The following is a 21,825-nucleotide window of genomic DNA, read 5'->3' on the forward strand; positions in this document are numbered from 1 at the left end:
ACATCCTGTTGTCGGTTTCACACTCATCAGTATTTGACTACTCAATCACTTGGAGTAAATCAGCAGTACTGACTCTAAATTGTAATTCATATATTGTAATTTTAAATTGCTATTGGGAAGAGTTGTCACCATTAAAATTATGATTCTGCTTAAAAAAAACTACACCGATACCTAATAAACCCTCTCTTAAAATCATCACTGGTAGGTCTAAAAACATGACGGTGGTCTACAACTACCAAATTTGTATCACTACTTCTGATCCATCCATCCATCCATTCGCTTCCGCTTATCCTTTTCAGGGTCGCGGGGGGCGCTAGAGCCTATCCCAGCTGTCATAGGGCGAAAGGCGGGGTGCACCCTGGACAGGTCGTCAGTCTGTCGCAGGGCTAACACACAAGGACAGACAACCATTCACACTCACATTCACTTGCACATTCACACCTAGTGGCAATTTGGATTATCCAATTAACCTATCCCCACAAGCTGCATGTCTTTGGACGGTGGGAGGAACCCGGAGTACCCGGAGAGAACCCACGCAAACACGGGGAGAACATGCAAACTCCACACAGAAAGACCCCGGCCAGATGGTGGAATTGAACTCAGGACCTTCTTGCTGTGAGGCAACAGTGCTAACCACCGTGCCACCGTGCTGCCCTCTCTTAAAACACATGCTCATAAAAAGGAAAATATATATAGATATAGATATCATTCTCAAAAGGTCAACCCCCCTCCATCTCTGTTCATGTAGAGTTCCCTCCCCACCACCCGATAAACCCAAGACCTTGTGACAGATTTTGCCCAAAAGGGCTTTGAGGTAAAAGTAGATAACAGTCCTGCTTAGCTGGGAGAGCTAATAGATTTTTAATCTATTCTGATCCAATAGATTAAAAATTGATTAAACCAAGCTTATTAGACAGCTCTTGGCTGGACCTGGAACAAATTTCTCAGAACTAGAAGCAAAGCTGGAGAGTCAGAAAACTGAGATGAACCAGCTGAAGCAGCTGTCAGAAGGTACTGTATGAAAGCCATCCATCCATCCATCTTCTTCCGTTTATTCGGGGCCGGGTTGCAGGGGTAGCAGCCTAAGCACAGAAGCTCAGCCCACCATATCTCTACCCACCTCCTCCAGCTTATCCGTACACCAAGGCGTTTAAAGGCCAGCTGAGAGTTAATATCTCTCAGCTGGCCCGAACTCCTCACCCTATCTTTTAAGCCAAGCCAGAGCTAAGCTCTGTGTTCACCACGGCGGACCGGTACAGTGCATGCATCACTGCAGGTGCAGCAACAATCTGTCTGTCGATCTCCCATCCTTTCTCCCGTCACTCGTGAACAAGACCCCAAGATACTTAAAGGGGCGAGATCCTCCTCCACTTGGGGAAGGACTTGCGCCACACCCGGAATGGGCACTCCACCATTTTCAGGCTGAGGACCATGACGTCAGATTTGGAGGTGCTGATTTTCATTCCCACCGCTTCACACTCGGCTGCAAACCCTTCCAGTAAGAGCTGCAGGCAATCACCTGATGAAGCCAACAGAACCACATTAACTGTGAAAAGCAGAGATGAGATTCTGAGACCACCCGAATGAAAGCCTTCTGCCACTTGGCTATGCCTAGAAATTCTTTACAAAAAGGTTATAAACAGAATCGGTGACAAAGGACAGCCCTGACGGCATCCATCACCCACTGGGAACAAGTCTGACTTATTGCCAGCTAAGTGGACCAAGCAATGGTCTTACAAGGATCAAATGGCCTGTAGCAATAGCCAGATAACCCCATATTCCTGAAGCACCTCCCAAAGGACACCCCGAGGGACAAGGTCAAACGCCTTCTCCAAGTCCACAAAATACATGTAGACTGGTTGGGCAAACTCCCATGCACCCTCAGGTATCCTTGAAAGGATAAAGAGCTGGTCCAGTGTTCCATGACCAGGTCAAAAACTGCATTGCTCCTCCTGTATCTGAGATTCAGCTAACAGACAGTCTCTTCTTTCCAGCACCCTGGCATGGACTTAGTGATCCCCCTATAGTTGAATCCCACCCTCCAGTCCCCTTCTTAAAGATGGGAACCACAAGCCCAATCTGCCAATCCAGAAGTACTGCCCCTGATCTCCACACAACATTGTAGAGGCGTGTCAACCAAGACAGCCCTACAACATCCAGAGCCTTCAGGAACTTAGGGCAGACCTCGTCCACCGCAGGGGCTCTGCCACCAAGGAGTTGTTTAACTGCCTCAGTGACCTCACTTCCAGAGATAGACGAATAGTTCCTCTCATCCCCAGACTATATTTCCTCCTCAAAAGACATGCCAGTGTGATTAAGGAGGTCCTTTAAGTGTTTCTTCCACTGCCCAACAATATTTTCAATCGAAGTGAGCAGTGCTCCACCTGCCTTATACACAGTGCAGGTAGAGCACGGCTTTCCCCTCATGATTCGCCTAATGGTTTGCCAGAATCTCTTCGGGGCAATCAAAAGGTCTTTTTCCATGGCCTCTCCGAACTCCTCCAGCACTCGAGTTTTTGCGTCAGCCACTGCCCAAGCCATGTTCCGCTTGGCCTGTGGGTATCTATCGGCTGCCTCCAAAGTCCTACAGGCTCACCAAGCCCGATAGGACTCTTCCTTCTGCCTGGTGGCTATCCCCTCACCCTCGGTGTCCACCATTTGGTTCGGGGGTTGCCACCACGACAGGCACCAACCACCTTGCGACCACAGCTCAGGGCCATGGCTTCAGCAATGATGGCGCAGAACATGGTCCATTCTGACTCAATGTTGCCATTCTCCCTCGGGATGCTGTTGAAGCTCTGCTGGAGGTGTGGGCTCTGCTCTGTAGAAATGTTAGGTGCAGATAATTGACTCACATTTGGCTCATCACTTTATAATCTGTCCATAAAGTGGTGTCACTGTGTTTAAATGTCTTTAGTTTGTGCTCAAGGACAATTTTACATTTTTCTCAGAACAAGCAGGAAAGTTGAAGACTGAACTGCAGAACCAGAGGACTGAGGCCAACCAGATGAAGCAGCAGCAACATGGTACTGTGTCGAAATCTGAAATCTAGAAATGCTGAAATATCTCTATATTTGACACATTTTCAGACACATTTCACATTTTTCACATGAAGGCTTTCAGTTGCTGATATTCAAGAAAATTACTTTTCCTGATTCCATATTTTAATTCAAGTTTCAGTTTCACATAAGATGTTCTAGACTATGACATGTTACTCATGACTCGACATTTTCATATCTTCCTTTTATGACCTGGATTGTTCCTAATGGGTGTTCATTTACATGGGATAAGTGAAGACTTGAAATTCTTATTTTTAAGAATTCCCAGCCTGATGGGAATTAATTAAGATAACTAAGTCATGATACTGGAGTATATGAAAGGCAGATTAGAAATTTGTTCCAGGTCCAGCCAAGAGCTGTCTAATAAGCTTGGTTTAATCAATTTTTAATCTATTGGATCAGAAGTAGTGATACAAATTTGGTAGTTGTAGACCACCGTCATGTTTTTAGACCTACCAGTGATGATTTTAAGAGAGGGTTTATTAGGTATCGGTGTAGTTTTTTTTAAGCAGAATCATAATTTTAATGGTGACAACTCTTCCCAATAGCAATTTAAAATTACAATATATGAATTACAATTTAGAGTCAGTACTGCTGATTTACTCCAAGTGATTGAGTAGTCAAATACTGATGAGTGTGAAACCGGCAACAGGATGTCAGAATGTTTTGAATGGATGATTTTTGTTTGTCTGCCTGTACGTCCTTCAACCAGTTTCTAATTTTAAGCCTAAAACTCCACGTTCGCACGGCACCACAGTCCAAGCACCACCACAAATTAGTATTTGAAACTACAGCCAGTCCAAACCGTAAAATATTGACTCTCAGATATTGCAATAAATAAAAACTGCAGCCATGTTTGTAGTTCTAATAATGTGGGAGCAGGAGAGCGAGTAGAGGATTTTTGTGATTGTTATCTGTGATTAACAGAGGTGTTGTTTACAGGTGTATCCCCACTCTCTGCAGGTCATCAAAGTGAAAGCACTCTTTAAGCTTCAGAACACACATTAAGTTAATTACTGCATCTAATTTACTGAATGACATTAAACTGAGTTCATGTTTGTCTGAAGCACAAACCAAGATGCAACTAAAACACTGAGTAACACAGTTTGTTGTCTTGGCAGAAGCTACAAAATACCTTCCTGTCTGATCTAAAGGACGAGTTTGATTGAAATAGATTCAATCAAATTTCAGTTTGACAGAGTTTGATTTCTTCTGTGACAGTGAAACGCTTTAAGCTGTAAAGTTTTTGTCATGGTCACTTTTGTGCGAAGAGTCTAACTCTAAAACAGGAAGTTTAAAATGAATTTTCTCTCTCTCTCAGTCACACAGGTGGCTTTCTCAGCCTCTCTGCTGGATCAAGGTGATGGAAATACTGGACCCTTCAATGGCCACACTACTCTGATCTTCAAACATGTTGTCACAAACATTGGAAATGCCTACAACAAAAACACAGGTAATAACACTGAATGTCACTTCTCAGCTATGTTGATGTCAGGCTGATGTTCCAGATGTTCTAACAGCTGATTTTCCATTTAACAAAAACAAATGTCCCACAGGTATTTTCACTGCACCAGTAAAGGAGTCTACCACTTTGACTGGAAAGTACTAGGACGTGACAGCGCATCTGTAGGTGCTTTCTTGTTCAGGAATGAAGAGAAAATTTCTCTTGCATATGAAAGTCAATCAACTGGGGGGTGGCCAAGCGCCTCTAATGGAGCCTCACTGCTTCTAGAGGTTGGAGATCAGGTGACTGTACGTCTCTGGGCTAGTTCATCGGTATATGACAGTCATAACCATCTAACCACCTTCAGTGGTCATCTGATTTTCACCATGTGAGAGGTGTGACAGCTCCAACACTTCCTGTTTGGCCTGTCCTGTGTGGGCGGAGCGTAGCCATTTTTAGAAGTAAAACAGGAAGTAAATCACCTGCTGAAATCAGTTTCTTGCTCTCTCTCGCTTTCTGGTTGGGTTCTAGTTTTGTGTTTATTTGTTTCAACTTCTCCTCTGATTCTACTGACTCAGATAATTTACTTCTTCTTGTTATCTTTGATTCAAATAAATCCAGTTAAATGCTCAATGATTCTCAGTCGCTTTGGTGCTTTTCTCGGATCAGAATGAAAATTCTCAAAACCATTAGTGCAACCTCCACAACATCTAGTCATTTGTCCCTGAGAATGAGAGGGGTGGAGGCCAACTCAACAAGTATGTTGTTGTGTGGGATAATGTCCATTGTCACCACTCACATCTGGTCAGACAGTGGTTTGGTGGAAGGTTTATGACTGGCATTCACATGCGCAAATGGCCCTGCTAGCAGCCATGGATGTAGCATGTGATGACATCACAGCAGAGTCATGCAGAGGTTGAATTCGCCACTGCAGGATATACTTTTCTCGCTGCATTGCAAGGGAAAATATCTCTTGTGATGTAGATGAAAATATGTGGCCAGACAGACAGGAACGTCTGGATGTGCCAGAATGATTTACATATGTTCAGTTAAAATATGTACTGTTGTACTGTTCACATTTGTGCACAGCCCGACCAAAAGGGTGTTTCTTATGTTTATTTTAAATACAGTGGGGCAAAAAAGTATTTAGTCAGCCACCGATTGTGCAAGTTCCCCCACTTAAAATGATGACAGAGGTCAGTAATTTGCACCAGAGGTACACTTCAACTGTGAGAGACAGAATGTGAAAAAAAAAAATCCATGAATCCACATGGTAGGATTTGTAAAGAATTTATTCGTAAATCAGGGTGGAAAATAAGTATTTGGTCAATAACAAAAATACAACTCAATACTTTGTAACATAACCTTTGTTTGCAATAACAGAGGTCAAACGTTTACTATAGGTCTTTACCAGGTTTGCACACACAGTAGCTGGTATTTTGGCCCATTCCTCCATGCAGATCTTCTCGAGAGCAGTGATGTTTTGGGGCTGTCGCCGAGCAACACGGACTTTCAACTCCCGCCACAGATTTTCTATGGGGTTGAGGTCTGGAGACTGGCTAGGCCACTCCAGGACTTTCAAATGCTTCTTACGGAGCCACTCCTTTGTTGCCCGGGCGGTGTGTTTTGGATCATTGTCATGTTGGAAGACCCAGCCTCGTTTCATCTTCAAAGTTCTCACTGATGGAAGGAGGTTTTGGCTCAAAATCTCACGATACATGGCCCCATTCATTCTGTCCTTAACACGGATCAGTCGTCCTGTCCCCTTGGCAGAAAAACAGCCCCATAGCATGATGTTTCCACCCCCATGCTTCACAGTAGGTATGGTGTTCTTGGGATGCAACTCAGTATTCTTCGTCCTCCAAACACGACGAGTTGAGTTTATACCAAAAAGTTCTACTTTGGTTTCATCTGACCACATGACATTCTCCCAATCCTCTGCTGTATCATCCATGTGCTCTCTGGCAAACTTCAGACGGGCCTGGACATGCACTGGCTTCAGCAGCGGAACACGTCTGGCACTGCGGGATTTGATTCCCTGCCGTTGTAGTGTGTTACTGATGGTGACCTTTGTTACTTTGGTCCCAGCTCTCTGCAGGTCATTCACCAGGTCCCCCCGTGTGGTTCTGGGATCTTTGCTCACCGTTCTCATGATCATTTTGACCCCACGGGATGAGATCTTGCGTGGAGCCCCAGATCGAGGGAGATTATCAGTGGTCTTGTATGTCTTCCATTTTCTGATGATTGCTCCCACAGTTGATTTTTTCACACCAAGCTGCTTGCCTATTGTAGATTCACTCTTCCCAGTCTGGTGCAGGTCTACAATACTTTTCCTGGTGTCCTTCGAAAGCTCTTTGGTCTTGGCCATGGCGGAGTTTGGAGTCTGACTGTTTGAGGCTGTGGACAGGTGTCTTTTATACAGATGATGAGTTCAAACAGGTGCCATTCATACAGGTAACGAGTGGGGGACAGAAAAGCTTCTTACAGAAGACGTTACAGGTCTGTGAGAGCCAGAGATTTTCCTTGTTTGAGGTGACCAAATACTTATTTTCCACCCTAATTTACGAATAAATTCTTTACAAATCCTACCATGTGAATTCATGGATTTTTTTTTCACATTCTGTCTCTCACAGTTGAAGTGTACCTCTGGTGCAAATTACTGACCTCTGTCATCATTTTAAGTGGGGGAACTTGCACAATCGGTGGCTGACTAAATACTTTTTTGCCCCACTGTAAGTGACTGTAGAGAACTTTTCTTTTGCACAATATTGTAGAATTACAAACAGCCTTCACAGTAAAAGTACTTCCCTAACTACAGGAATGTCTAACTTTACTGTAGGTTTTACTGTAAATGGCTGTACAAAAAGTGTATAGTGCTGTCGTGAGCATTTTCAGGTAGTGTGGCTGAGTTCTGACCTTTTTTGCGTTGCAAAACACTGAAAACATGACGAAGTCATTTGACTATCATGTTCATCAAGATGGTGTCAAAACTTCTCATTTCGATGACACTGGCAGTTTCATTGACATGAATACTTGCTTTTGAGGAATGGATTATCGATTTTGAGCAAGTGACCTATCCACTAGGTTTGGCAGTTTGCACCAATTGGTTGGAGAAATACAATAACTGCTGTGCAAATGTTAATAGTGATGTGAGAAAAGCACCAAAGCGACTGAGAAAAACTGTAAATGCTCAGTGATTCTCTTCTCTTTGTCCTTTCTTTGAGTCGGCTCTTCATAAAGTGCTGCTCCTCCATTAGGTCCTGACTATTTTCTATAAGTTGGTAAACTGCATCGTTTTTTATTGGCTCCACTGTCCTGTGTTGGTCAGTCTGTTATTTTGGTGACTGCTGGCCCACATGTTTGCTTTTAACTGGAGTCTTTCCTGTTAAGTTGAGCAAAACACAACGGTTCCTCTTTTTTCTCTTCTTTGATAATCATGCAGGTGTTTTTCTTAAACTCTTAACAGATGTTAAACTTAATCTGACTATCATGATATCACTAAAATGTAAACAGCTGATTTAGTTTGATATAAAAATGTGTGTCTGAAATGTTTCCTTATTTTTCATCTGTATCTGAATTTTTTATATAATAAGAAATAAAATATGGAAGAAATAAAAACATTGTTGGGGGAAAGTTTCCGTATAACTGTCCCAATCATCATAAAGACGTTCCATAGACTCTCCGATGCGGAGCAAGGAAGAACGCTCATAAATCACAGCAGCATAGCGCCATATATTAAAGGGCTGATATAATAGCATAAAATACAATACAATGCAGGCAGGTTGAAGTCAAACCGAGCAAAGGCGCCATCTTCCTGCCACAGTCGGGAATGGGAAAGAACAGAGGTGTTGGTGTTTGGACCTAATGGTCCCTGTGAGTCCTCTGTTGATTTGGGACCTCTGGAAGTTTATTTTAAACCTGCTATTACTGACCTTGGTTTTAAGTTGAACAGTGATTTAATTGGACAGCCAGATTAGAGCAGTGGTGACGTTCAGTTCTTGTCATTGTATTATATTTAATACCTACACCTTTTCAGACTTCTACATCATCAGTGGGATATTTATTTTCAGTGAAAAAATTAAAATAGTAATAATGATAATTAAAAAATAATAATAAAATAAATTACAAAAATAAATTTTTTAGCAATGAATTGCTAAAACAACTCCAGATGGAGCAAATATGATACAAATTCAAATCCATATGTACATATTAACTCAGTCATTCATTCATTTATTCATTGTAAGAAGGTTCAATAAACAAACAGGAGGTTCATTTTTTTAAGTTACTTTTTCTGGCAGTTATTTCATAATTCAGGCTTTTAAGGGTTCACAACAGGCCACAAAGGGGCAGCAGACACTGCAGTAAGGCTGGAAGAAAGCCTGTACTGGGCAGCAGGGGCTGGGAACTGCTCATTTTCACCAGTTGAACAGGGTAAGTGGGGAGGAGAGCACAGAAATGACACAGGCAGCAGTGGAGTTACAGGAGGAAGAGGTGCAGTGGGAAAGGGCTGTTTCAAAGCAACCCAGGGGAATGTGGACCCGATTTGATCTCCTAAAAAAACAAGAGTTTTATGGGCTGATTTCTGGCACCTTTCCTCATAAGCTTTCTCTTGAGGTCAGTGAACAACACACTTCCCTTCTTCCACTGACTCTCCACCTCTGAGTTGATTGAGCTTGAGAGGTTCTGCAAAGGAGAATGCATGTAGCATCATACTCAAAAAGACCCGAGGCTGAACTGATTCAACAAATAACTGAGCAAAAGAATGTCATTGTGGGGTACTGTGTGCAGGATTTTGAGTTGAAAATGAGTTTAATTCATTTTTGAACAAGTCTGTAACCAGAGGTGGGAAGTAACAAAGTACAAATACTTCATTACTGTACTTCCTAAATACCTACATTTTCAGGTATCTGTACTTCATCTGAGTAGTTTTTTTCTGACTACTTTGTACTTTTCCTCCCTAGATTTTTGAAACACGTTTCTGTTCTTTCTACCCCCTAAATATTCAAAATGAAATTGTGACTTTTGCTTTAACCTATTTCAGGGGAGTTACTATTTTGTCACCATGAACCTCAAAACATCAAACCAATTTGAATCTAAACAGGAACACAGAAAAGGCTTTTGTTTTTGTCACAACACCAGAACACTGCAGGTGTCCATAAGTTGCAGTATTTCTATCACAAAAACTGTTTGTGTGCAGTTTGTCTCACAGTGTGTTGCTGCTAAAGGTCCAGCTGCTGTATTTCACATGGAGAGAAAAGAAAGGAAGATTACATCAAGTGCAGCAGAGATTCATATGAATTTTAGCTGATGATGCCGAGATTCTGACTGCATTCCACCTTCAGACTAACTTTATATCGTCTAGAAAAAAGACAGCACAAACAGTGTAGTGTCAGTGTAGAGGATGGAAATCAGCCAAGGTGACTCATAAAACATCTGCTCACATCTGGTTCAATTCAGCTGTGTAAATCCACAAAGAGCAGCAGGTCAGCTGATCACAGCCTGTACACTAAGAAAATGTACAGGAGCTCTCAACAGAAATTATTGTGAGTTATGACTCTTTTCCACACACTGAGCCACTACAACCAATTCTAGGGTCCCCCAACTGCTGAATCCATTTTAACCCCTGACTGGACACATTTTACTGTTTAGAGACAAAGTCAACCTACCTACAGTGTAGGTAACAGAAAATAGAGATTTTTTGGATTTTTCTTTCTTTTTCTTTCTTTGTTTTTGTTTTTTTTGCCTGTCCCGTTTGGCTCTTTTGCATCAGAATTATTGTCTAAAGGTGAAGAAATGGTCCATTTGGTAAATTTACTTTGCCAAATGGACCATCCCAGCTTTGCCTTATTGGTCTATTTGATTCACCTTTTATTGTTTATTTTATTTTCACTTGCTGAATACGGGACAGACTTGACTGGGGGAAAGAAAAACAGCTGAGAAGAGGGACGGGGGAGAAGGGCAAAAAACAAAAACCAACAGAATAAGTAGACAAAAAAACACATCTATCGATCACCTGGATCACCTGTTGAGAAAGAAAAAAGAAAACAAGCAGAAGAGAACGAGAGTAATAGAATAAACAACATCACAATGATATATGGGAATATAACAGTAAATACTAAATATTAAACATTATTGTGCAGCACGTATGATCGACAGCGCACAGTGTGCTTTGAGGTATGAGCCAAAAAGGGTTTGTGTGTGTGATCACCCGTGTGTACACCTGTGAGCATGGACGCGCTTGTTTTTAAAAGGTTCCTTCATGTAATTGTTATGTGACGGCTGTGTGCAGGCAGGAGAAGGACCCAAAGTGCAGACTCCAGAGACAGAAAGTAACTCAAAACAGCTTTAATGCTGAACTCAAAAGGGTAACAAAAACTAAGAATAAAACACACAGCAAGATAAAGGTAGATCGCAACAATGGCAAACTGAAACACAGGGCTTAAATACATAGAGGGAGCAATCAGGGAATGGACAACAGGAGGGAAACACAGCTGGGGCAAATCAGAACTGACGAGACCAGGAAGCGTAAATTGAACACACTGAGATAAGACAGAGACCTTCAAAGTAAAACAGGAAACACATAACACAGACTGAACAAAGACACAGACTCACAGGCAGGCACTACAACAGAGGGAACAGAGACGTGGGACCAGGGCAGACAGACACTGACTGGACACGGGGATATAGCGGACAGGAGAGACAGCAACTAAGGATTACACAGAGACAAACCATAAGACATGACTCTAACAAAAACCCAAAGACTAGAAATTATAAATAATATAATAAACTCAAAAACCCTGGGTCAACGACCCAGGCATCTGAACAGTAATGATCTGCTAGAGGGTGTGGGGGGGCCACAGCCCCGTCCTCCAGGGCATGAAGCAGGTATGGAGGAGATCAAAACTCAGTTTCTTTCTTTTTCTTTAATCTGAGTACAATTAAAAACAACAACAACAACAACAACAACAAAAAACAGTTAAACAGTTTGTATTCCCATCTACTGATATTATTTTTATTATTATGTTAATAAAGCAGGTTGGTTCAGTTAGCTTTGCACAAAAATAGAAACTTCCTTCAAAGAGATTATTTTACTTTCTTAGCTTGAGTACATTTCAGAGCCTTCACTATTACTTGAGTAAATGAGTTAAATCTGTACTTCAACTTTTACTGGAGTATTCTTCTGTGATTACTTTTACACCAGGTGTAACAGGATACACAGCTTCCAAATGTTCAGCTTTGGTCATTCCACGTTTTCCATTCCAAGTATTTTCCCAAAATCTTGGGGATCATCAACATATTTTCTGGCAAAACTGAGACGAACCTTTATGTTCCTTTTACTCAGCAGTGGTTTTTGTCGTTGAACTCATGCAGGACATTTTTGCCCAGTCTCTTTGTTGTGGTGAACTCGAACACTGAACTTAACCTCTTGGATGAGTCGTCGCTGCATCCTTGGGGTAATTTCCCAACACTTAACCACTGTTCAAAGGTTTGTCATTTGTGGGTAAATGCTTCTATTTTACACTCAATGCATCAAATTTTAGATATGTATAGTTTATTTTTTCATGGCATATTTATGGAATTGTGTTAAATTAGTGACTGTAATTTTATAGTCTTAGTGTGTGGAAAAAAGAACTTTGTTGAGCTTGAAGTATTCTTTTGATCATTAGAAAATGATCTAATGGGTTGGCTGGAAGACTGTTTACTTAGCCTGGCAGGGCGAAGGACACTGTCTCAGCTGAACTCTGGACACGCACACACACATACACACTGATATGCACACACTCATCCCCCTCCCTTTCCAAACGCCTTCGATGCTTGTTTCCTGCGGGGGAACACGGCGGGTCTGTGCCCAAGCTGGAATGGTAGCGCTGGGCAGGGCGGCTGCTGTGTTCGCTTCGGATTACTCCTCACCCCCCACCCAACCCTGTGGCTTATTATGTCTTTCGTAACGTTGTACTGTGGACATTTATGTGCTTTTTGTGCAGAGGAGTTTTTTTGCTTCCTGTTCTCATGCTGTCCTACCACGGGAGCCCAGCATGAGAACAGGTCTCTTTTTTTCCTCTTGTACTTTCCCATTGTAGTGTACATTTCAGTGCTTTTTCTGTAACGCTACCGATCTCCGACTTGTAACCCCATGTGATGTCTGTGTTGTGTGTATAAGGTCGGGGGGGGGGGGTCCCATTTCAATGCAGGGCAACCTGCATGTGGCGAATAAAGCTTGGATTGATTGATTGTTTGATTGAAAAGAAAATATTCTCAGCCGTCCCACAAATGTGCCGTTATGTGCAGAAACACTAATAATTACTTCTATTTACTTAGACTCTTTCAAGTTAACTTCAATAATATGTTCCTGTCGGTGTGCTTTTAGAGCCCAATCCCATGAATTAATGCTTCAATTTTGAATTTGAATTTATTTATTTAAAAGGGAAAGTGCAGTTTAACATAGTCCAAGTACAAAGCATGAAACTGATGTAATGCACATAAGTTTATAGCTGTTGCTATAAATTAATGTGATTAATGTATGAACAGGCTGTGTAGATAGGCTTTTAAGGTGGCAAATCTTAAACCCTTATTTAATAGTGCTGGGACCAGTATTTTTACATTGTACTATGCATGCTTCCCTTCGTGAATATTATTAGAAAAAGAAGGGTACATTTTCAGTGCTTGACAAAATTGTATTTGCTCCATTTTGCAACGTGAAGAATCAGCCAACATGAGTGAGCCAACTGATGAAAGAAAAAGAATCTAATTTTCTAAATTTCTTTTTTCAGGACTTAAAAAATTAAAAAGTACCTGCTGACTTTGTGGTTGGCATCAGTTTGTCAAACTCCAGAAGTATGAGGAAGTGTCCTACAGTGGCATCAGTTCCCATCACTCCTTCACAAACAAATATCCTGCACTTGTTTTCTGTAGTCACAAAACTGAATTTAGGATTTCTGCCCAAAGCTAATAGTGACATTTCGACCCAAACAGCTGTATTTCTTGAGTGTCAGCTTCAGAGCTGCACAACATGTTGATTACCACAGCTCAAATGGAAGAAAGCAGTCCTACATAGTTGTTTCATATGCACACCGAAAGACATATACTGTTAAAAAATGACTCCAAGAAGGCCAAGGTAATGCCATTTAGAACAAGCAGAGAGCATATTCAAGATTTTGGGGGCTGAGTACAATAACTTCAAGTTATTGTATAATTTTTTATCTGAATTTAGAAGCAGGAAATTAGAGGTCACCCAAGTCTTTATATCTTTAAGACATTCCTGCAGTTTAACAAATTTGTATAACTAATTATATTAAAATTACAAAAAATTAAAACTCATTCTTTATTAAATGTGTTTCTTCTATAATTTGTGTGTTCTTTAATAGAAAGCAAGACACCCATGCTCATGCCCATGTTCGGATAACGTTAGGAGGAAGTGGTAGAGCGCAACACTGAGAAGAAGTGTAGAAAACAAATCATTTCTAGCCCTCTTTAAAACTCTATTATCAGTTTAGTTAAAAAAACATATTTTTGTGTTTTGGTGAAATGAAATTAGTTGTATGAACGCTACCGTATGCTTATTACCACTTAATAAGGCAAGGCAAGGCAAGTTTATTTGTATAGCACAATTCAACAACAAGGTGATTCAAAGTGCTTTACAGAGACATTAGAAACAAGAACAAATAAAAAGCATGATTTAAAATTGATTAAAACAAGCAAATAAACTAACTAACTAATTAACAAACAAACAAACAAACAAACAACAGTATATAAAATCAAAACAGATTAAATCAGAGCAGTAGATAAAATCAGTAGTTAAATGTAAGTTTTGAAATTTAAGGTTAAAGTGTGGATTTGGTGCTTTATTCAAATGCAGCTGAGAACAGGTGAGTCTTCAACCTGGATTTAAATAAACTGAGTGTTTCAGCTGATCTGAGGCTTTCTGGGAGTTTGTTCCAGATATAAGGAGCATAAAAGCTGAATGCAGCTTCTCCGTGTCTGGTTCTGATTCTGGGAACTGATAAAAGACCGGATCCAGATGACCTGAGGGATCTGGATGGTCCATACTGGGTCAGGAGGTCATTGATGTATTTTGGTCCTAAACCATTCAGAGCTTTATAGGCCAGCATCAGAACTTTAAAGTCTATCCTCTGACGGACAGGCAGCCAGTGTAAAGACCTCAGAGCTGGACTGATGTGGTCCACTTTTTTGGTCTTAGTGAGGACTCGAGCAGCAGAGTTCTGAATGAGCTGTAGTTGTCTGACTGATTTTTTAGGTAGACCTGTAAAGATGCTGTTACAGTAATCAAGCCTACTAAAGATGAATGCATGGACTAGTTTTTCCAGGTCCTGTTGAGACATCAGATCTTTTATCCTTGAAATATTCTTGAGGTGATAGTAAGCTGATTTTGTTATTGTCTTAATGTGTTTTTCTAAGTTTAGGTCTGCATCCATCACTACACCCAAATTTCTCGCCTGGTTTGTGGTTTTTAGATGTATAGATTGAAGTTCTCTGGTGACCTGTAATCGTTTTTCTTTGGCGCCAAAGACTATTACCTCAGTTTTGTTTTTGTTTAGCTGGAGAAAATTGTGGCACAACCAGTCATTGATTTCCTCAATGCATTTACCAAGAGCCTGTACAGGGCCTCGGTCTCCTGGTGACATTGTGATATATATTTGTGTGTCATCTGCATAGCTGTGATAGTTTATTTTGTTGTTGTTTATAATCTGTGCCAGTGGGAGCATGTAGATGTTAAACAGAAGGGGTCCCAAGATGGAACCTTGGGGAACTCCACATGTGATACTTGTCTGCTCAGATGTGAAGTTACCTATTGATACAAAGTATTTCCTGTTTTCTACGTATGTTTTGAACCAGTTTAGTACAGTTCCTGAAAGACCTGTCCCGTTCTCCAGTCGTTTGAGTAATATGTTGTGGTCAACTGTATCAAATGCTGCACTGAGATCCAGTAAAACTAGGACTGACATTTTTCCACTGTCTGTATTCAGACATATGTCATTAAACACTTTGGTCAGAGCGGTTTCAGTGCTGTGGTTCTGTCTAAAACCTGACTGGAAGGCATCGTAGCAATTATTCTGTTTTAAGAAGTAACTGAGCTGTTGAGAAACTGCTTTTTCAATGATCTTACTTAAAAACGGGAGATTTGAGATCGGCCTGTAGTTGTTCATTTGTGTCTTGTCAAGATTGTCCTTTTTCAGTATAGGTTTGATTACAGCAGTTTTTAGTGATTCTGGAAACACACCTGATAATAAAGAAAAGTTGACGATCTGTAACAGGTCTGACTCTAAAGTCTTTGAGACCTTTTTGAAAAAACTTGTTGGCAGGACATCTAAACAGCAGGAGGAGGAGTTCAGTTGACCTAAGATGTCCTCCAGGTCTTTGCTGTTAATAGGTTGAAACTGTTTCATGGTGTTTAAACAGTTTTTTGGTGGACACAGTACATATCCTGGATCTGCTGTTGATGTACCAATTGCTTGTCTAATTTTTTGGATTTTTTCAGTGAAGAATTTGGCAAAGTCATTGCAGGCCATGGTCGAATGAAGTTCAGCTGCCACTGACACAGGAGGGTTTGTTAGCCTGTCAACTGTAGAAAATAAGACCCGAGCATTATGGCTGTTTTTAGTGATGATGTCAGAGAAGTAGGACCTTCTTGCACTCCTCAGTTGTAAATTATAATTGTGAAGTTTCTCTTTATAAATGTCATAATGAACCTGGAGGTTTGTTTTTCTCCATCTGCGCTCAGCTTTCCTACACTCTCTTTTTTCATTTTTCACCAGTGTGGAGTTTCTCCATGGAGACTTTTTCCTTCCAGAGATAACCTTCACCTTAATGGGAGCAATAGTGTCCATTACATTTAACATGTTAGCATTGAAGCTATTGACGAGCTCATTGACTGACCCTCTGGGCAGGTCAGGTGTTAATGGGAAGACCTGGTTAAAAATTGCACTACTGTGTTCAGTTATACACCGTTTTGTGATCACTGTTGTTGATATATTTGTGTGGGCTGAGATTTTACTTTCAAAGAAAACACAGTAATGATCAGACAGTAATAAGCAGAAGTTGTATTCCTAATCATAACTGAAAAAGATCACAGGGTAGATTTATAGCCCCTGAGTGTCAGATTAATTATTACTTGACTCACAACCATTTTCTCAGAACAATGTGGTTTTCATGCACATATGTATAGTACATATCCAACTGATATCTCTGTATAAAAACATTACAAAGACCAAAGCTAACCAAGTTCTGCTGGGAAAGAAAGAGAGCTCTACTTTCCCCTTTTACTGGTCTTCTGTTCCACATCCTCATGTTTCTTGTATTGTGTCAAGCTTATCAGTTGGCATGATTGTTAGATAATGGTGATATCTTTAAAAACAACAGAGATGAACCAGGAAAACACCGGCTTAGCTGAAAGGAGCTGTTTGATCGGGTTACTTGTTGTTGCGCTGGAGGGAGTGGCTGAAAACTTCATCCTGATTTGCTCTGCTTCAGGTTGTGTTAATTTATTAATTCTTATGGCAGTTTCTGTGGCTGTGATAAGGTCCACTACGGGCAGCTGTAGCTGTCCTGTCTAAAAAGATCTTCATCTATTTTCCCTGACTGTCCTTGGGTTGATGACCCCCCTGTATTCCAGTTCATTTCCCTGCGACAGCCGACCCTTGTGAGTGTCGCTTGTGTTTTCTGTTTTACTTTGAGAGTCTCGTGTCCTGTGTCCAGTGTTTTGAGCTTTGCTTTCCCCTGTCTCATTATGTCAGATTAGTCCCAGCTGTGTTTCCACCTGTTCCCCATCATACCGTCACAATGCTGTGTTTTTCTCCTCTGTGTTTCTGCTCACTTCCTAGTTCTCAGTTCATGGTTTGTTTTCTAGTTTGAGTTTCTTGTTTCCAGTTTCTCCTTTAGGTTTGTATTTGTCGTGAGTTTTTCCAGCAATAAAGCTGCCGTTTTGAGTTTATTCTTCAGGCCTACATACGGGTCCTCATCCTGCTTGCCATACAACACAACCATGACAGTTATTGCAAAGATACACCAGCCTTAATGCAGAGGATAAGCCATTCAAGTACAGTTGGACTTCCTCATCAACCGCCCCAGGCGTAAACACCTCCAGACCATAGTTTCAAAGCTACAAAAATACAAGGCCACAGACCAAAATATGACTGGGTTTGACCTCACAAGTAATGTAATTAAACAGCACCTTTCAGCTGGTGTTTTATCCGTTCATCTCTTTTGCATTCCTCTTCCTCATTCTCTCAAGATTTCCTCAATCTCCAACAGTCTGAAAAGAGAAACAAAACGTGACCAGCTTCACAAAGTGTAACAAGATGAAAATGTGATATTCATGGTTCATTGATAAAGTCTTTACTTGTGTTGTAGTGAAAGTTTCAGATTTTGCTGTGTCTGTGGGAGGAAGTTTGGAGGAAGTAACCTCCCCATATACACACCTTTGTCTGACATGCTATAAAAAGCTCAGTCGGGGTAGCAGAGGACACAATATCACCATGGAGGTCATTGTGTTTTTCTCGCTGTTGCTTTCAGTCTGCACTCTTTCAGCAAATCTGGCTGAAGCAGATAAGTCTTCAAACCAACAACCCTGTCCACAGGACACCCAAGCTGTGCTGAGACAGCTGACCGCCTCAGTGGCTGTGCAGAAAGAGCAGATCACGGTCCTACAGAAAGAGACTCAAGGTACAGTATCATGTCAGGTAGTGAGAGAAGTAACAGCAAAAACAAATTGGCATATGATCCAGTGTTGTGTTAGAGAGATATCAATGTCACTCGTAAATATTCAGAATGACTGAAATGACAAACATTCATGGTTTTGTTTTCTTGTGAAAATAAATATTTTGTATAGAAATGAAATATAAAAGTAAGTATAGAAATATTGGCCAATCCTTAAAGAAATTGATGGTCCAGGGAAATAAATTTTATTTTGCACTTATTTCAGAACAGACCGCAAAGCTGAAGAGTGAAATTGACCAGCTGAAGCTGAAGTCTACAGGTATTGTGTGGAAATCATCATGGCTCTGATCATTTCTAACTGTTAAAAAAATCTGCAGCTGACACGTTTTTGATGCTAAAATATAAAGGTGGAGGATCAACATGTGTCACTGCTATAAATGTGTCCACCAGGTGGCGCTACTGTGCTAGAAAATCTGTGGTTCATCACAGAGGCAACTTGACCACCAACATTGTCTTTATTTGTGGTAAAGCAGGGAGAGAGCGAGGGCAAATGAGCTGCACTGCAGTCTTTCAGCATACGGGGCAGCTGTGGCTCAGGTGGTAGCAGCTCATCTACCAACTGGAAGGTTGGTGGATCGCTCTCTGGCTCCACATGCTGAAGCTTCTTTGGGCGACATGCCTCTATCAGAGTGTGTTAGGCAAAGCTCTTAGACAAAGATCAAAAGTATGTGTATGAATACAAGCACATTGTGTGGTCAGCTGAGTAGAAAGGTGCTATGTAAGTATAATCAATACTGGTCACCTGCTCAACCAGCAGAGCTATAGTGGCATGATAACGCCATTGTTTACATACAGTCTAGGGTTCATGTCTCAGTGAAAGAGAGAGGGAAACACGAAGTGGAGAGTTGACAGACTGTGGATAAACATGACAGCGTGAAACTGCACAGATTTCAAATGAGAATCAGTGATGCAGTCAAACAAGTCTGCTTCTTCAACCATTCTCCACCCAGCACCTGTAGGAGGTGTGGTCCTGTGTGAAGTGGAGGATGAGGGGACGTGGGGGAGACCACCGCTCGGTGTAGCATGAACAGAATGAGAGTCACAGTTACTTTCTTACTTACAGATAAAAACATGTGAATCACTGTGTGCTGTCAGTGAGATTGTTTGATCTCTTTGCTTTTTTCAGATCATGCAGCAAAGCTGAAGACTGAGATTGACGCGCTGAAGCAGGAGCTACAAGGTACTGTGTGGAAATCTTATCTGACTGTGCATTTACTGGCTGTGCAGATGTTTTACTTTTGGCGGATCAACATATGTCAGTGCTATCAATCTATTCATAAAGTGGTGTCACTGTGCTTGAACATTTTTATTTCATTCACAGAAATAACTTTAGTACACACAGTGTTTTTACACATCAAGTACAATTACTGGATCCACTTTTCTGAATTACATTATGAAAAAAGAATTTCTGAGGGACTCTAGGATAAAATTATCAAAAAAGAAATTGAATTCCTGGAGAAATTTACCAAGAAATACATATTGCCTCTGAGTCTTCATATAGTTTTTATATGTATGGACCTCTGTATTTTGGCAATTTTCACTTTTAGCATCTGCTACGGCTGGGGTGTTAAACTTTAAGCCCAGGGGCCAGAATTGACTTGCCGAACACTCCAATCTGACCCCCTGGTCAGCTTAGGAAAATATGAACAAGGCCATAAACTTTTGGACTTTTCACTGTTTCAGTGAGAGTTCTGTATTAGTTATTATCAGGTTTATGGCTTTTCCTACTCATAAAAACCTCTCCATGGTCATTTATACTACGCTGAAGACAAAAAGAACTAGACAAAGAATTAAATGGCAGAAACATCATGTTTTTTCTCTCCTAAAGAAATCTGTCATCACTGAAAAATGAGTTTGCTCTAAGGTTTAAAATACATTGGCACAGATGTAGGGTGAGAGCCACTCAGGGCTGACTGTATATTTGTCAGACCTTGATGAAGACTCAGACTTGATACACGTTAGTCTATTTTAATGTTTTATTTTTATATGATCTTGTCAGAAACAGGTGACCCCACGAACTCCTGTTTTGTATTGAACTCGTGTTCACCCTGCTGATGAGCACCTGTTGGATAAGCGTTTAAAGCCATGCACAGTTTCCTTTTTCCTGTTTTTTGAAAACTGAATGACATTAAACTGAGCTTATGTTTTTCTGAAGCACAAACCAAAATGCAACTAAAAGACTGAATAACACAGTTTGTTGTCTTGGCAGAAGCTACAAAATAACTTCCTGTCTGATCTAAAGGACGAGTTTAGGATCCTCAAAGTTAGATTTGATCAAATTTCATTTTCAAGTCACAGAGTTTGATTTCTTCTGTGACAGTGAAACGCTTCCAGCTGTCAAACATTTCTTTCATTGGAGATTAAAGTTTTTGTCATGGTCACTTTTTTGGGAAGAGTCTAACTCTACAACAGGAAGTTTAAATAATGACATTTCTCTCTCTCTCTCAGCCACACATGTGGCTTTCTCAGCAGCTGTGCTTCTTCCAGGCACTGGACCATACGTCGGACCCTTTAACACAGAGACCACTCTGGTCTTCAAACATGTTATCACGAACATTGGAAATGCCTACAACCCATCCACAGGTAATAACACTGAATGTCACTTCTCAGCTATGTTGATGTCAGGCTGATGTTCCAGATGTTCTAACAGCTGATTTTCCTTTTAACAAAAACAAATGTCCCACAGGTATTTTCACTGCACCAGTGAGAGGAGTCTACCACTTTGAGTTGCACATGTTTGGACATGGTGGTGTTGCTGTAGGTGCTTATTTGTACAAGAATCAAGGGCTCGTTGTTATTGCATATGAACACCAAACAGCAGCTGGAGAACTGAGTGGCTCTAATGGAGCCTCACTGCTTCTAGAGGTTGGAGATCAGGTGTTTGTGCGTCTCCTCGATGGTAGAAGGATATATGACAATCAAAATCATCACACCACCTTCAGTGGTCATCTGATCTTCACCATGTGAGAGGTGTGACAGCTCCAACACTTCCTGTTTGGCCTGTCCTGTGTGGGCGGAGCTTAGCCATTTTTAGAAGTAAAACAGGAAGTAAATCACCTGCTGGAATCAGTTTCTTGCTCTCTCTCTCTTTCTGGTTGGGTTCTAGTTTTGTGTTTATTTGTTTCTACTGACTCAGATAATTTACTTCTTCTTGTTATCTTTGATTCAAATAAATCCAGTTACATGCTCAGTGATTCTCTTCTCTTTGTCCTTTCTTCGAGTCGGCTCTTCACAAAGTGCTGCTCCTCCATTAGGTCCTGACTATTTTCTATAAGTTGGTAAACTGCATCGTTTTTTATTGGCTCCACTGTCCTGTGTTGGTCAGTCTGTTATTTTGGTGACTGCTGGCCCACATGTTTGCTTTTAACTGGAGTCTTTCCTGTTAAGTTGAGCAAAATCCAACAGTTTTTTTCTCTTCTTTGATAATCATGCAGGTGTTTTTCTTAAACTCTTAACAGATGTTAAACTTAATCTGACTATCATGATAAAAATGTAAACAGCTGATTTAGTTTGATATAAAATGTGTGTCAGTGCTGTGGAGGAATGTTTCCTTATTTTCCATCCGAATCCAAATGCAGACACAGATAA

The 21,825-nt window shown here is 40.9% G+C and overlaps 1 protein-coding gene and 1 pseudogene across 5 annotated transcripts; both read left to right on the forward strand.

The window, feature by feature from the left end:
* The first annotated feature begins 946 nt into the window (after window positions 1–946).
* On the forward strand, window positions 947–4,895 carry LOC147320315 (complement C1q-like protein 4; annotated as a pseudogene). Its single transcript, XR_015131244.1, has 4 exons — window positions 947–1,011; window positions 2,952–3,026; window positions 4,381–4,512; window positions 4,616–4,895. The product of XR_015131244.1 is annotated as a complement C1q-like protein 4 (transcript).
* Window positions 4,896–17,996: 13,101 nt separating this feature from the next.
* LOC147320316 (complement C1q-like protein 2) lies at window positions 17,997–21,431 on the forward strand. Of its 4 annotated transcripts, none has more exons than XM_086308172.1 (5): window positions 17,997–18,183; window positions 18,443–18,496; window positions 19,364–19,417; window positions 20,686–20,820; window positions 20,924–21,431. In XM_086308172.1, exons 1-5 carry the CDS (start codon window positions 17,997–17,999, stop codon window positions 21,202–21,204), a joined length of 711 nt encoding a protein of 236 aa, XP_086164298.1. In that variant the 3' UTR covers window positions 21,205–21,431. The 4 variants fall into 4 exon arrangements, with proteins under 4 accessions (XP_086164298.1, XP_086164299.1, XP_086164300.1 ...); XM_086308173.1 differs by having other exon boundaries at window positions 18,443–18,463; XM_086308174.1 differs by lacking the exon at window positions 18,443–18,496.
* The last annotated feature ends 394 nt before the right edge of the window (window positions 21,432–21,825 follow it).

This window comes from Aulonocara sp. 'chitande type north' Nkhata Bay, linkage group LG10 (genome assembly GCF_057382095.1).
Source record: "Aulonocara sp. 'chitande type north' Nkhata Bay isolate Kocher_YH1m ecotype deep benthic linkage group LG10, A_spYH_male_GT1.1, whole genome shotgun sequence".
In the NCBI taxonomy this organism is placed as follows: Eukaryota; Metazoa; Chordata; class Actinopteri; order Cichliformes; family Cichlidae; genus Aulonocara; species Aulonocara sp. 'chitande type north' Nkhata Bay.